Here is a 13,622-nt window from a genome sequence, read left to right as displayed (position 1 = left end):
CTTCGAGTGTTCCTTCATATTTTAAAACAATCTAATCAAATTTGACATAATGACAGTTTTTCAACACACGTAGACCTTCTTCTCCATATGAATTCATAAAGAATGGAAGTGTGCACGTTTTGGGACATAAAAAGGCATCACTCAGTTCCCGTTCTGCTTTGGCGCTCTCAGGACTCCTGAGAAAATGGACTTTTAATGACATTGCAGCTTTCAAGGTCATAATGTACAGATGAATATTCTCCCTCTACGTCTCACTGCTAAATCAAGCCCGCCACCTGCCAGAGACTCGATTTGTTTTAATTGTGGATTTTGTCACTTCTCCGGTGAGTTACGGGCTCACAGCTCCTGTGCCTGGGGTCCCAATATTCCCAGCAGGATCTGTCTGCTCCCTCATACTAACTCCACTTGTCACACCTCATTACTTAATTGTAGATCAAAAGCACCTCCTAGCTGAGGCGTGCTAATGACATCCGTCCTTGTGGCCCCCTCGCGGGCAGACTGTATGACGGCGTATGACAGGGGACTCAGCGCAGGAAACAAGCTGAATGAATGTTCTTCCCCAGGGGGATAACTATAGTAATACGGCTAATTTCTTCTATTACTATCAAAGTTATAATTATAACAGGCACGTCAAGTAAAAATAAATAATATCATTGAAGCAGTTAAGTAGATTCATATTAAATCTTGGCAAGTGTAAGAAGTTTTTTCTTTGTTCTTTTCACCTAATATATAATGATTTCTCAGTCACTGGCTTAGGGATATAATTTCACAATGCTTTAAATCCCTATAAATCCTATAGCTTAGATAATATTTGTTATCATTATTAGTAATAATAGTATAATTAAATATAAAGTATTCAGAGAGGAGTTTCCACACAAGCCCTCAAGCATGCAGATCTGTATTCATTTTTAAAAAGGATGGAAATTGTTCACTTCAGTGGGAGTTGCAGTAACCCAGCATGGCCACTATACAATCAGTGGAGCTGTTTGCTTCTGGCTTCAATCACTGTGAATATAGGCTTCACCACACGGGCAAACAATTGATCGGCAAGGGTTCTGTGAGTCAGACCTCCACAGATCAGATATCCTCAAGATGAAAAAAAATAATGAACCCCATTTAAAAAAAAAAAAAAAAAAAATCTTAATGTCAACACCATAATTGTAACATTCCATAAAGAAACAAACAAAATCCATAAAGAAAGTTAACACATCATATTAACTGTATGGTAAACAACGTTAAAAAAAACCACAAAACAACACTGCACAATATCTTTTCTTTAACTTACCTCCTCTACACGAATGACAAAGTTCATTCAATCATATATATATATATATATATATATATATATATATATATATACCAAAATTAGCATTACGGATAACTATAATTAACTCTGCAAAATACAAGCCCTCAAACATTTGTAAGATAAAGTTAGTGAACCCTTTGGAATTAGTAATAAAATGTGGCCTGTTATAGACAAACTACAATCTAACTAAACAAATAAAAAGCAAACAGCTGAATGCAGGGGTGTAGCTAGAGGGGGTTCAGAGGTTGCAATTGCACTGGGGCCCTGGTGCCTAAGAGGTCCCCAAAGCACATCTGCCCCATAAAAGATTAGTGTTATCATTGGCACATGGGGCCACAGTGTAGGGAGTAAAAGTAAGTGAACCTCTGTGTTAATTACTTTTCCAACAGCTAACTGGCAAAAGGTGTTGAATCTTTGAGCTGGCACTCGCTGGCACTCCCATATTGTTGAGTGGTATAGGCAGTTGAACCGAACATGAAATAGCTTACTAAGTGCCAGTTTTCCCCACTCCCTACAGATTATAACTCTCTATTAGGAGATTAAGTTTTTATTTGAGGGTCCATAGCAGCCATCTTTAGTTCGAGACCCAGTGAAGTGTGATTCTACGGCGCTGGGTCTTGCGCTTGACATGTATGCAATGGAGATGAACCAGGAAGCTCCTAATGCAAAGTTATATGTGGTGGGGAGCAGACAGATTCATATGCTTCATACACTGCTCAAAAAAATAAAGGGAACACTAAGATAACACATCCTAGATCTGAATGAATGAACTAATCGTATGAAATACTTTTGTCTTTACATAGATGAATGTGCTGACAACAAAATCACACAAAAATTATCAATGGAAATCAAGTTTATCAACCCATGGAAGTCTGGATATGGAGTCACACTCAAAATCAAAATGGAAAACTACACTACAGACTGATCCAACTTTGATTCAATGTCCTTAACCACTTATGGATGCAGGGTTTTTCCGTTTTTGCATTTAAATTTTTTCCTCATCACCTTCTAAAAATCATAACACTTTCAATTTTGCACCTAAAATAACATATTATGGCTTATTTTTTGCGCCACCAATTCTAGTTTGCAGTGACATTAGTCGTTTTACAAAAAAATCCACAACGAAACGGAAAAAAAAATTCATTGTGCGACAAAATTGAAGAAAAAAATGCAATTTTTTTACTTTTGGGGGCTTCTGTTTCTAAGCAGTGCATTTTCCGGTACAAATTAAATCTTATCTTTATTCTGTAGGTTCATATGGTTAAAATGATACCCTACTTATATAGGTTTGATTTTGTATTACTTCTGAAAAAAATCATAACTACATGCAGGAAAATTTATACATTTAAAATTGTCATCTTCTAACCCCTATAACTTTTTAATTTTTCCGCATACGGGCCGCTATGAGGGCTTAACGTTACGGGCCGCTGATCGGGACATCGCAATTTCACTGAGATGCTCCCGAACAGCCCGACTGAGCTGACGGGAAGCTTTTACTTTCATTTTAGACACGGCAATCAATTTTGAACGCCGCATCTAAAGGGTTAATAGTGTGTGGCACAATGATCTGTGCCGCACGCTATTAGCCCAGGGTCCCGGATTTCATTAGCCCCCAGGACCGAACTGGTATGATGGGGGCTCATGCGTTATATACCGGGACCTGGCACAGGCCATACAGGTACGCCCTGCTTCCTTAAGAGGTTAAAACAAATCAAAATGAGGCTCATTATTGTGTGTGGCCTCCATGTGCCCGAACGCCTGGGCATGATCCTGATGAGGTCTCCTGAGGGATGTCCTCCCAGACCTGGACTAAAGCATCCGCCAACTCCTGGACAGTCTGTGGTGCAATGTGGCGTTGTGGATGGTGCAAGACATGATGTCCCAGATGTGCTCAATCGGATTCAGGTCTGAGGAACAGGCGGGCCAGCCCATAGCATAAATGCCTTCCTCTTGTAGGAACTGCTGACACACTCCAGCCACATGAGGTCTAGCATTGTCTTGCATTAGGAGGAACCCAGGGCCAAACCCACCAGCATGTGGTCTGACAAGGGGTCTGAGGATCTCATCTTGGCACCTAATGGCAGTCAGGCTACCTCTGGCAAGCACATGGAGGGCTGTGTGGCCCCACAAAGAAATGCCACCCCACACCATTACTGACCCACCGCCAAACCGGTCATGCTGGAGGATGTTGCAGGAAGCAGAATGTTCTCCACGACATCTCCAGACTCTGTCATGTCTGTCACATGTGCTCAGTGTGAATCTGCATTCATCTGTGAAGAGCACAGGGTTCCAATGGCAAATTTGCCGATCTTGGTGCTCTCTGGAAAATTCCAAACATCCTGCATGGTTTTGGTCTGTAAGCACAACCCCCACCTGTGGACGTCGGGCCCCAATACCACCCTCATGGAGTCTGTTTCTGACCATTTGAGTGGACACATGTACATTTGTGGCCTGCTAGAGGTCATTTTATCTCTGGCAGTGCTCCTCCTGCTCCTTCTTGCACAAAGGCGGAGATAGCTATCCTGCTGCTGGGTTGTTGCTCTCCTACGGCCTCCTCTATGTCGTCTGATGTACTGGCCAGGTCTCCAGGTAGCGCTACCATGCTCTGGACACTACGCTAGCAGACACAGCAAACCTTCCTGCCATAGCTTGCATTGATGTTCCATCCTGGATGAGCTGCACTACCTGAACCACTTCTGTGGGTTGTAGACTCTGTCTCATGCTACCACTAGAGTGAAAGCACCGCCAGCATTCAAAAGTGATCAAAACATCAGCCAGGAAGCATAGGAGCTGAGAAGTGGTCTGTGGTCACCACCTGCAGAATCACTCCTTTATTGGGGGTGTCTTGCTAATTGCCTATAATTTCCACCTGTTGTCTGTTCCATTTGCACAACAGCATGTGAAATTGATTGTCAATCAGTGTTGCTTCCTGAGTGGACAGTGTGATTTCACAGAAGTGTGATTGACTTGGAGTTACATTGTGTTGTTTAAGTGTTCCCTTTATTTTTTTGAGCAGTGTATATCATTAAAGTAATTTAGATTTTTTTTTTCTAAATTAGTCATTTTACATAAAAGTTAATAAAACTGTGGAGGTAAACTTAAAAGATAAAGAGTACCTCTCATTATCTTGTTAAATTGTATAATCCTCCCAGTTCACTGCCCCCATCATGATAAACCACCCCCTGCCTTTATTTTTATTATTTTTAGTTTTCTACCTTGATTTTTCTCTGTATTTTCTGCTCAGTCTCACTGACTGGGAAGAGGCAGGCTGTGACATCCCAGCAGGCTGTGACATCATCTGAAGCCATACAGGGGAGAACTTCCTCCCTCACTCTGCTACACACAGCCAAGAGCAGTTTAGTGCGTGAGCTGAGCTATGATTGGCTAAGACTGCACACACACCCCTCAGCACTCCAGACTAAATTTCCTGATTTTCGACTTCTGCCAGGCCAGCAGGATTTCAATATCTGTACAAGAGATATTGGGAAATGTGCTCTGGACAAGTAGGGAGACACCTAGTGGCAGCTTTTTTAAACACAAATAAAACATAGAAAACTTAATTATTTTTCCCAAACAAAGTACATTAGAAAGCTTTTTTTTATTTACCATAAGGAGTGCAATAGCAAAAATTTGTTTTAAAGAGAGTGCCCATTTAAGGATTTTAGACCAAGACTTTCCAATAGTTACATGAACGGCTAGCACAGTGCATTACATCCTGTAGGTACAGTTTCCCCTGATATTCAGTGATTTATGAGTTTTTAACCCTCATCCATGTAAGATATGAAAAATGATATGAGTTCCAAAACAGCTGCCTGCAAATTAGAAATATTTCTCAGTTCTGATTTTCTGATGCCCATCTAAGTACTTTCAAAATCTTGCTGTGGTACTTAGAAACAGCAGTATATATTCACTTAATAGTCAGATAATAGACCTGTCAGCATGGCTGTAATTGTGTACCTGTCATGTAAGCGTCCACAGGGCACTGCGCCCCGCCAGCAGTAAACTTACAGAAATCCAAATTACTTTTGTCTTAAATATGTGAATTGAAAAATATGAAAGCCATTTCATGTAGATATTAATTGTGAAATACTGTAAGCTGTACTTTAAGCAAGACGCAATACGTACAAATTTTTTAAGTGTCATGAACTCACCCATCAATACCAGTAACCAGGAACAGGAGATTCCCATTGATCTTGGTGCAATTTGTAAACTTGTCTATGTTGTTGGAGTCCACATTCTGGGATGTCTTCAGGGACCCTGTCCCAATGCCATCACACACTAGAGAGAATAAAACCGATGACACAACACTGTGGTACTCCAAATATAGCCAATGCAATGGAATAATAAAGCCTAAATAGAACTTGTAATTTCCTGATGATAGGTGTATACTAGTCTGCCAACCTTAACACATTGTCAGACTATAAAGCAGTATACAGGTATACTTAGAGTGGACAATTTCTTCCTAGATCTCTAACATTATTCCAAGCCTGCGATACCTTTTTCATGAATTTCAATGTCTAAGCCCCATGTTCTTGTAAAGTGGGTAGCAATTTATATGTCCCAAGGGTATAATTTCTGTCTGAGAGATGGATATTTTATTCCTTGTAAAATTACAAATATCTGCCCGTCCTGTTATGTTTCTACCAAAATGTTTTTACACCAAAATGGTCGAAAAGATGTCTTTAGATCCTGGTGTTTTGCAAGACAAAAAAATTAAGCACATGTAAATCATAGAGATTCTGTGTTGGAAAAGTATTCAGGAAACAATCTCCTGGTCCTTTTCTTTGGCATTTTTCATTATTATTACCAGTTTCTATATAATATAGGTGCAGAAGGATCATAAAAGAACAGTCAGTGCAAACAGTTTAATTGGATATTAGGACACAACATTTGTTCGAGATCTTTTATTCTCTGCCTCCTTAGTAGATCAGTCAACATTGGAGAATTTTGTCTTGAAATTAAAATGCTTCCCCAGGGCTAAACCAATCGTAAAGATACTTTTTTCATGTATTTATATGAAGGAAAAGAAAATTTAAAGATATGTTAATAATATGTATTGCAAAAAAAGGACTAAGGGTGGTCTGTTTCCCCTGTAATAGCAGCCATTGGTCTCTTATCACGATATTCCCAACATCAAAGTATCTACCTCAAACACTTAGACAAACCTTTGGGGCATATTCCAGCACATGGCTTGCACATCTTGATGCCATTTTCCTCTACTTCCATCTTGTTACTTGGACAGGCACGGACACAAGAACTGTCATCCACAACAAAATTATCTATAGAGGCGAAAGAAAAGAAACACTTATTTGCACAACAATACATGCCAAATTATTGCAGCTTTACAATAAGACATCAGCTTGTGTGTTTTGGATTCACTTCTGTCTAATTCATATGGAGATTTATTTGTTTAGCGAATTCCATGTTGAATTCTGCTTAAGAATCCAAATGAACACCAAATGGAATCCACATCTTGTTGTTTTTACAAGGAATTTGCCTCATGGAAAAAAGAGAAGTGACATGTCACTTTTTAGATGCAGAATTTATACAGATTGCTCATCAATTTGCCTGGACGTGAAACAGTCCCATTGACTCAAGAATCCATCTCAATAGTCCTATTGACTCAGTAATCCCAGCTCAATAGCTGCGGCCAAATCAATGGCATTTAATAAAAATCAAGGACATGGCTCAAATTTCTGCTGTGTATTCTGTTTGACAAAGCCATAGTAGGAGTTTAATTTTCAGGCATTTGTCAACATATCACTGCAACACAGTAGCATTGACAGTTCTCATCTGTAACCAGAAATACTCGTAATGGTATGAATAACGACCCAAAAGACTCGTTTGGCCTTGTAACTAAGTGATGTGGAAGTCGTCTTAACAAATCAGGTCAGTTGAATTGATGCATCCATGTAATTGTGTTAAGCTGCCCATACATAGCAAAAACTTACATGAACTTTCTGATATAGTGATTGGGGCACCACCCACCTTTGCCCAACAACAGATGTCATAAGTAAAAAAGATCAGGCATGTTGGATTTTTACATGTCCAGTCTTTTGCTTCCATGGCAGATCAAGGACATGACGTTATTGAAATAAACATAGACATTTGGTTGACAATTATTTAATGTGCATAACCACCTTTAGGCTGTGCTGCTATTACAATAGTATAGACATGTTAGTAGGATGCAAGTGGCACCTCATAGAAGACTTATCTGTTTGCATCCACCCCGCTACATGTGATTTGATATTCATCAGTATTATGCAACTGTGGGGACTAATGATAATAATAATATTATAATAATAATAATAAAAAAGATAAAACAATGTAGCTCTCATGGGGATTGGGTCAACAATGTAGTATTTATGAGGATTTGGCCAGCCTGAGCTGCCCCCATCCTCTAGTAGTAGGTACAGATACTGGCTGCTTGATTCCCTTGAAGAAAATACATATATTGTTCTAGAAAACACATATTAACAAAGAAACTTACGAGGACATTTGTTCACGCAAAAAGCTCCATACGTGTACTTGGCTTTAGGGTTTTGCTCCAGTTGAAAAGCAGTTGGATTATATATATTGGGTTGGGGGCACTGGGTGACGCAGGAGCCACTGTCATTAAATTTCAGGCAGGCCTGAGAAAAGACAACAGGTTAAGTATAAGAACACCTCGGTCATGCACTAAGATACTTGGTAACTTCTGCTGAATTCTTGCACTGGAGGACAAGTAAGGAAAGAATACTACTAGTTAATTTCCCCTAGTAACATATTTAGAACCTGTCTGCGCTCTTGTGCATCTGTGTCTCAGAATTCGGTCCAGCTACCCCTGAGTTCGGCTGACAGTAGGAACAGAGAGTCTTTGCATTGAAATGAGAAGGGAGGGTGTGCTCCTGCCAAGAGCCCTCTGCAAGCAAATGTTCTGAAAAGTTCGGTTTTTCTTTTATAAAAAGCAACAGGCAAAAATAAATATTTTGTTGACAGTGCTTGACAGGAGCAGGCTGAGGAGTAACGCTGGTGACAGCAGTTAATAGCGGATGTTGCTTATATTCCCACTGAACATACTAATGATCTGTACTTCGGAGGGCCGGCCTGCTGATCTCCTACGCCACCCATTTAAATTCCAGCTGTGGATGGAAACTACCAATTATGAAGAGGGGCTGCCATTCATTTCTATTGAATCTGCACAGGGGGAGGTTATTATTTTTACACGAGAGAAACTAGGTCTAATATCTCCTAGGAGACCATCCTCTCCCACCCTTCTCAACTTTACACATCCCCTTCATCTAAGAGTCTTGGAAAAGTTTTTCCTCTTCTAGCTATAGTGCAGATGACACAATCTGAAGAGATTTCTATAATGCACGGATCCAGTGCGTAACTATCAAGTGTGTGATCCTGTGGTTTTTTTTTTTCAGAGAGAAGCAATAATCTGCTGACTTCCTGTCACTGCCTGATTGTGAACACATTGAGAACATCTCTGTCCTTCCGTATGCAAAATAATCCGGGAATACCTTGTTTGGATGCTGAGATTCATGGAGTGTTTCAGCCTGAGTTTCATATTTACAGAATAATAGTTCTGGAACTGTGGAGCCTGAATGCGAAGGAAAGATCTGCATAGTACACCAATTAACCATTGTGTTACTAATCTCTTCTCTTTCCATCGCCAGTCAGACTTAGTTACACTGCCAGGGCAAATAGCGGGAAACGGGCTGGTACTCCTATAGTGGGAATCTGGAGACTACAAACACAGAGTACATGAGAGGTGCCTTGAGACCTCCAGCATAACCTGTGCTCCTGCCAGTCTGGAAGGCGTGTTGCTGCTAGTCGGGAGGGTTAGTTTGGAAAAGAATGCTACTGCCAGTGGGGGAGAGGTAATTGGGGAAAAATTCTGCTGTAAGTGGATGAAGGGGAGGAAAGGTACAATACTCTAGTCATTGAGGAAGGAGTGGGGATGGGGACAGTACTGGTTCCAATGTAGAAGGGGTAGGAATGAGTGCAGTACTGTTGCCAGTGGGAATGGTGAAAAGGGTGACAATTCTGCTTTCAATGGGGAATGGCAAAACGGGAGACAAAACTGCTACCAGTGGGGGAGGGGTGGTAATATATACAATTCTGGAGCCAGTGGTGTTAAACTAGGGGGTTTGGTCTTGATTGTTATTTGCCTTTTGGTTTAAATATATAATATATATATATATATATATAAAAAAAAAACTAATAACCTACAGATGTAGCAAATATTAACGTGACACTTAAAGGGGTACTCCGTCCCTAGACATCATATACCCTATCCAAAGGATAGGGGATAAGATGTCTGATCATGGTATGTTTACAACTCTGGGTTTCCGTTGCGAAGGTCCCGGCGTTCACACCACGCTCCCTTGTGACGTCATGCCACACCCCCTCCCATAGACATGACTGGAGGGGGTGTGATGTCACGATCAGACACGATAAGATGTCTAGGGGTTGAGTATCCCTTTAATACGTTATGAAGTATGATGAAGCAAACTTTAGATTAACACTTAATACTGAGAACTGTGGACAGACTGGAAAGAACTACACAACTTCCTCTGGAGTATGTTTACATTATCCTAGGAAAAACTTCTTACATAAATAGCATACCAAATATGTTCATATACTATAAGGGGCCTGACAAATGCCAAAAGAGTGGCACGTGTGAGTGAACCTTGGAAGGCTATTTTCACCTTTACAATAACTTTTTTGTTCCATTGTTCCAATGCATCTAAAATGAGCAGTCTGAATCTAGACTCATACTTTATTCCCTGCTATCTGTCCTTTACTTCTTCCTAACCCCCACAATATATGGCAAGCTAGAATTCAGCAAAGGACAAGTGGAAGGAAATATGACAGAAGTATTAGATATACAGAATTTGTTTGTTGTCTGTTTACCTACAGAAGTACTGTCTGCTTAGTTTCTGAACAAACAATTGGAAACTTTTACCAATGGCAAGTCCACTTTATTTTTCCTTTTAGATGGATTAAGACAATTGAAAAATCTGGTGGACATAACCTTAAAGAGGAACTCCCCCGGAAAACATTTTTCTTTAAATCAACAGGTGCCAGAAAGTTAAACAGATTTGTAAATTACTTCCATTTTAAAATCTTAATCATTCCAGTACTTGCTTTTTTCAACAGAGGAAGTTCTTTTCTTTTTGAATTTCCTTTATGTCTGACCACAGTGCTCTCTGCTGACACCTCTGTTCCTGTCAGGAACTGTCCAGAGCGGGAGAGGTTTGCTATGGGGATTTGTCCGTCAGAGAACACTGTGTCAGACAGAAAGGAAATTAAAAAAGAAAAGAACTTCCTCTGGAACATACAGCAGCTGATAAGTACTGGAAGAGTTAAGCTTTTTAAATAGAAGTAATTTACAAATCTGTTTAACTTTCTTGGTATATATTTACTATACAATACATACAGTGGGGCAAAAAAATATTTATTCAGCCACCAATTGTGCAAGTTCTCCTACTTAAAAAGATCAGAAAGGCCTGTAATTTCCATCATATATAGGTATAGTTCAACTATGAGATACATAATGATAAAAAAAAATCCATATCCATATTGTCTGATTTTTTAAGAATTCATTTGCAAATTATGGTGGAAAATAAGTATTTGGTCACCTAGAAACAAGCACGATTTTTGGCTCTCACAGACCTGTAACTTCTTCTTTAAGAGTCTCCTCTGTCCTCCACTTGTTACCTGTAATAATGGCCCCTGTTTGAACTTGTTATCAGTGTAAAAGACAACTGTCCACAACCTCAAAGAGTCACACTCCAAACTCCACTATGGCCAAGACCAAAGAGCTGTCGAAGGACACCAAAAACAAAATTGTAGACTTGCACCGGGCTGGGAAGACTGAATCTGCTCGTCCTGAAGTCCTCTGGCTCGTGTTTAACTTTTAAAACGCAGTGGTTTCTGTCAGCACCATCATGCATTACTAGCTAGTGCCTCAGTGGTGGCCATACAAGTATTAGTGGCACACATATTAAGAGTCTCTCTTCATAATAACTCAAGTGTGCTAGACAGACCCTTTAATTTTAACCATTGTGGTACACACTCACAACGTGTCACCAATTGTCACTACACTATTTTCTATTTTAAATGATAATAATAAAAGTTATACTTATTTTTTTTTTTTTTTTGGGGGGGGGGGGGTTTCTAGTTTAGGGTACCCCTTTGGGGGCTTCCCCTAAAGTTGTAGTTATTATTAGTTATTGACCTACAACCCCCGGGGGTTTGTTGTTATTGGTTTACAGAAAAGTTTGACCTCTGTCATTGCCAACAAAGGGTATGTAACAAAGTATTTAGATTAATTTTTGTTATTGACCAAATACTTATTTTCCACCATAATTTGCAAATAAATTCTTTAAAAATCAGACAATGTGAAGTTATGGAATTTTTTTTTCTCACTATGTCTCTCATAGTTGATGTATACCTATGATGAAAATCACAGGCCTCTCTCATCTTTTAAGTGGAAGAACTTGCACAATTGGTGGCTGCAGGGCTGCCCTCAGAATTTTCTGGGGCCCTTACACGGCTCATGGCGTGCCCCTCCCCCCCCCCCCCCTTTGGATATGATAGGTATGAGATAGATGGTATGAGATAGATAGATATGAGATAGATAGATAGATAGATAGACAGATAGATATGGCCTGCAACCAGTCCTGGCATCTAGCGAGTAGGGGCCTTATGGGGGGAGAGAGAGATAGATAAATAGATATGAGAAAGACAGATGATAGATAGATAAATAAATAAATACAACCAAACCCAACTTATTCTTTGGTTGTATTACACATATGGGGGAGTGGCTACCTCCATGTTGGCTCTTGCACGCACACCCACCTCTATTAGGTGTATATAAGGTGCCTTGGATGTTTCAGTTCTTGCAATGCCTGCTGAACTGTTCACACAGAGGCATATTCACAGTGTAGGGTCCGTCCCAAAATGAGGTCACCTTACCGTGGTGGGACGGTCCAAGCTATTTGGCCGCCAAATTTGCAAGCTAAGAACCTCACTGTTTCATAATTTCATATTTTCATTTGTTGCACTACAGCTGTATAGCTTTTCATGTTTTATCTATATACTCATGTTCCATCCATCTATATACTCATGTTTTATCTATACCTTTGTGCTAGCAGTGTGCTGCTGTATTCTCCTGTTGCTAAATAAATAAATAGATAGATATTAAAGTGTTTCCCAACTAGGGTGCCTCCAGCTGTTGCAAAACTACAACTCCCAGCAGGCTCACACAGCAAAAGACATGCTGGGAGTTGTAGTTTTTCAACAGCTGAGGGCACTCTGGTTGAGAAACAATGAGATGGAGGTAAATAGGCACTATCTCATTGTTTTTCAACCAAGGTGCCTCCAGCTGTTGCATGAGATATTACCTATTTTTCTCCCACTAAACCCAAATTGCAAACCTCCCCTCCCCTTACTATGATTGATGAATGCCTTTCCTAGGCATGAGAAGTATTTCTATTCCCAGTGGCAACCAAGTGTCAGGGTCTTTGGTGGAGCAGGAAAAACAAAGCATGTGATCCTGCTCCACCAATAGTGTGAGGGGAGGGGAGGAGTGTCCCTCCCCTGCACTGATATTACAGGTACAACATGCCACAGGTTTTAAGAAAAATATGTCTCTGGTAGCTGTTGGCCTTTTCTTTTTGCCCCTGGATGCAGGAGACCGCTTTAAACAGTGGTCTCCTGCTTCTGTACTGGGGCTGCAAGCTGCTGAAGGGGGATGCAGCTGGGGCCCGGGCCTCCTGGGAGCACAGGCCCCTTACTGGAGTACTGGCTGTACCCCCCTGGGTGGCTGACTAAATACTTTTTTGCCCCACTGTATATTGATGCTGTACTCAGCATATACACCAAGCATGTGCCATAAATGTGAATGTGAAGAGTCTGAAACAGAGAGATTTGAGTTTGCACCACCCAAGGCAATGAATGGTTGTAAGTGATTCTCTATACAGTACTGAATGGTCGAGTAAATACATAATAAAAATGATATAGTTAAAGGTCTGTGCTTTACTTACATTACTTAACCATAAGTATTATTTTTGGTGAATGTCACAAGAACTTGTATAAAACGTAGTAAGGATTGAAGACTGCACAAAATGGTAATTTTTAAATCTGCAAAGTGTTCTTTCAGAAGCCAGAAATCATATGCATTTGCACATAAATACGTTCATCTCCTTATTTGCAAAACATATAAAATCTGCCAGGGCTAATGCCTCCTGATGGTTCACACAACACGATTGGAAGAAATATATGAAACAGCTAAATGAACAACTAAGTTTGGAGGGAAAAATTA

At 40.2% G+C, this 13,622-nt stretch overlaps 1 protein-coding gene across 4 annotated transcripts in view; it reads right to left on the bottom strand.

The window, feature by feature from the left end:
• Positions 1–13,622, bottom strand: part of ERBB4 (erb-b2 receptor tyrosine kinase 4) — a 1,050,606-nt gene that overhangs the window by 302,349 nt on the left and 734,635 nt on the right. For all 4 annotated transcript variants that reach the window (XM_056534264.1, XM_056534265.1, XM_056534266.1 and 1 more), the window contains 3 exons: positions 7,797–7,938; positions 6,472–6,585; positions 5,458–5,584 (listed from right to left, as the gene is read on the bottom strand). In XM_056534264.1, the coding sequence (XP_056390239.1) occupies positions 5,458–5,584; positions 6,472–6,585; positions 7,797–7,938 (383 nt within the window). The remainder of the gene's footprint in view (positions 1–5,457; positions 5,585–6,471; positions 6,586–7,796; positions 7,939–13,622) is intronic.

Source organism: Hyla sarda, chromosome 8, assembly GCF_029499605.1.
Source record: "Hyla sarda isolate aHylSar1 chromosome 8, aHylSar1.hap1, whole genome shotgun sequence".
Classification (NCBI taxonomy): domain Eukaryota; kingdom Metazoa; phylum Chordata; class Amphibia; order Anura; family Hylidae; genus Hyla; species Hyla sarda.
Note: the sequence above shows the minus strand (reverse complement) of the source record. Positions and strands in the feature narration are given on the sequence as shown.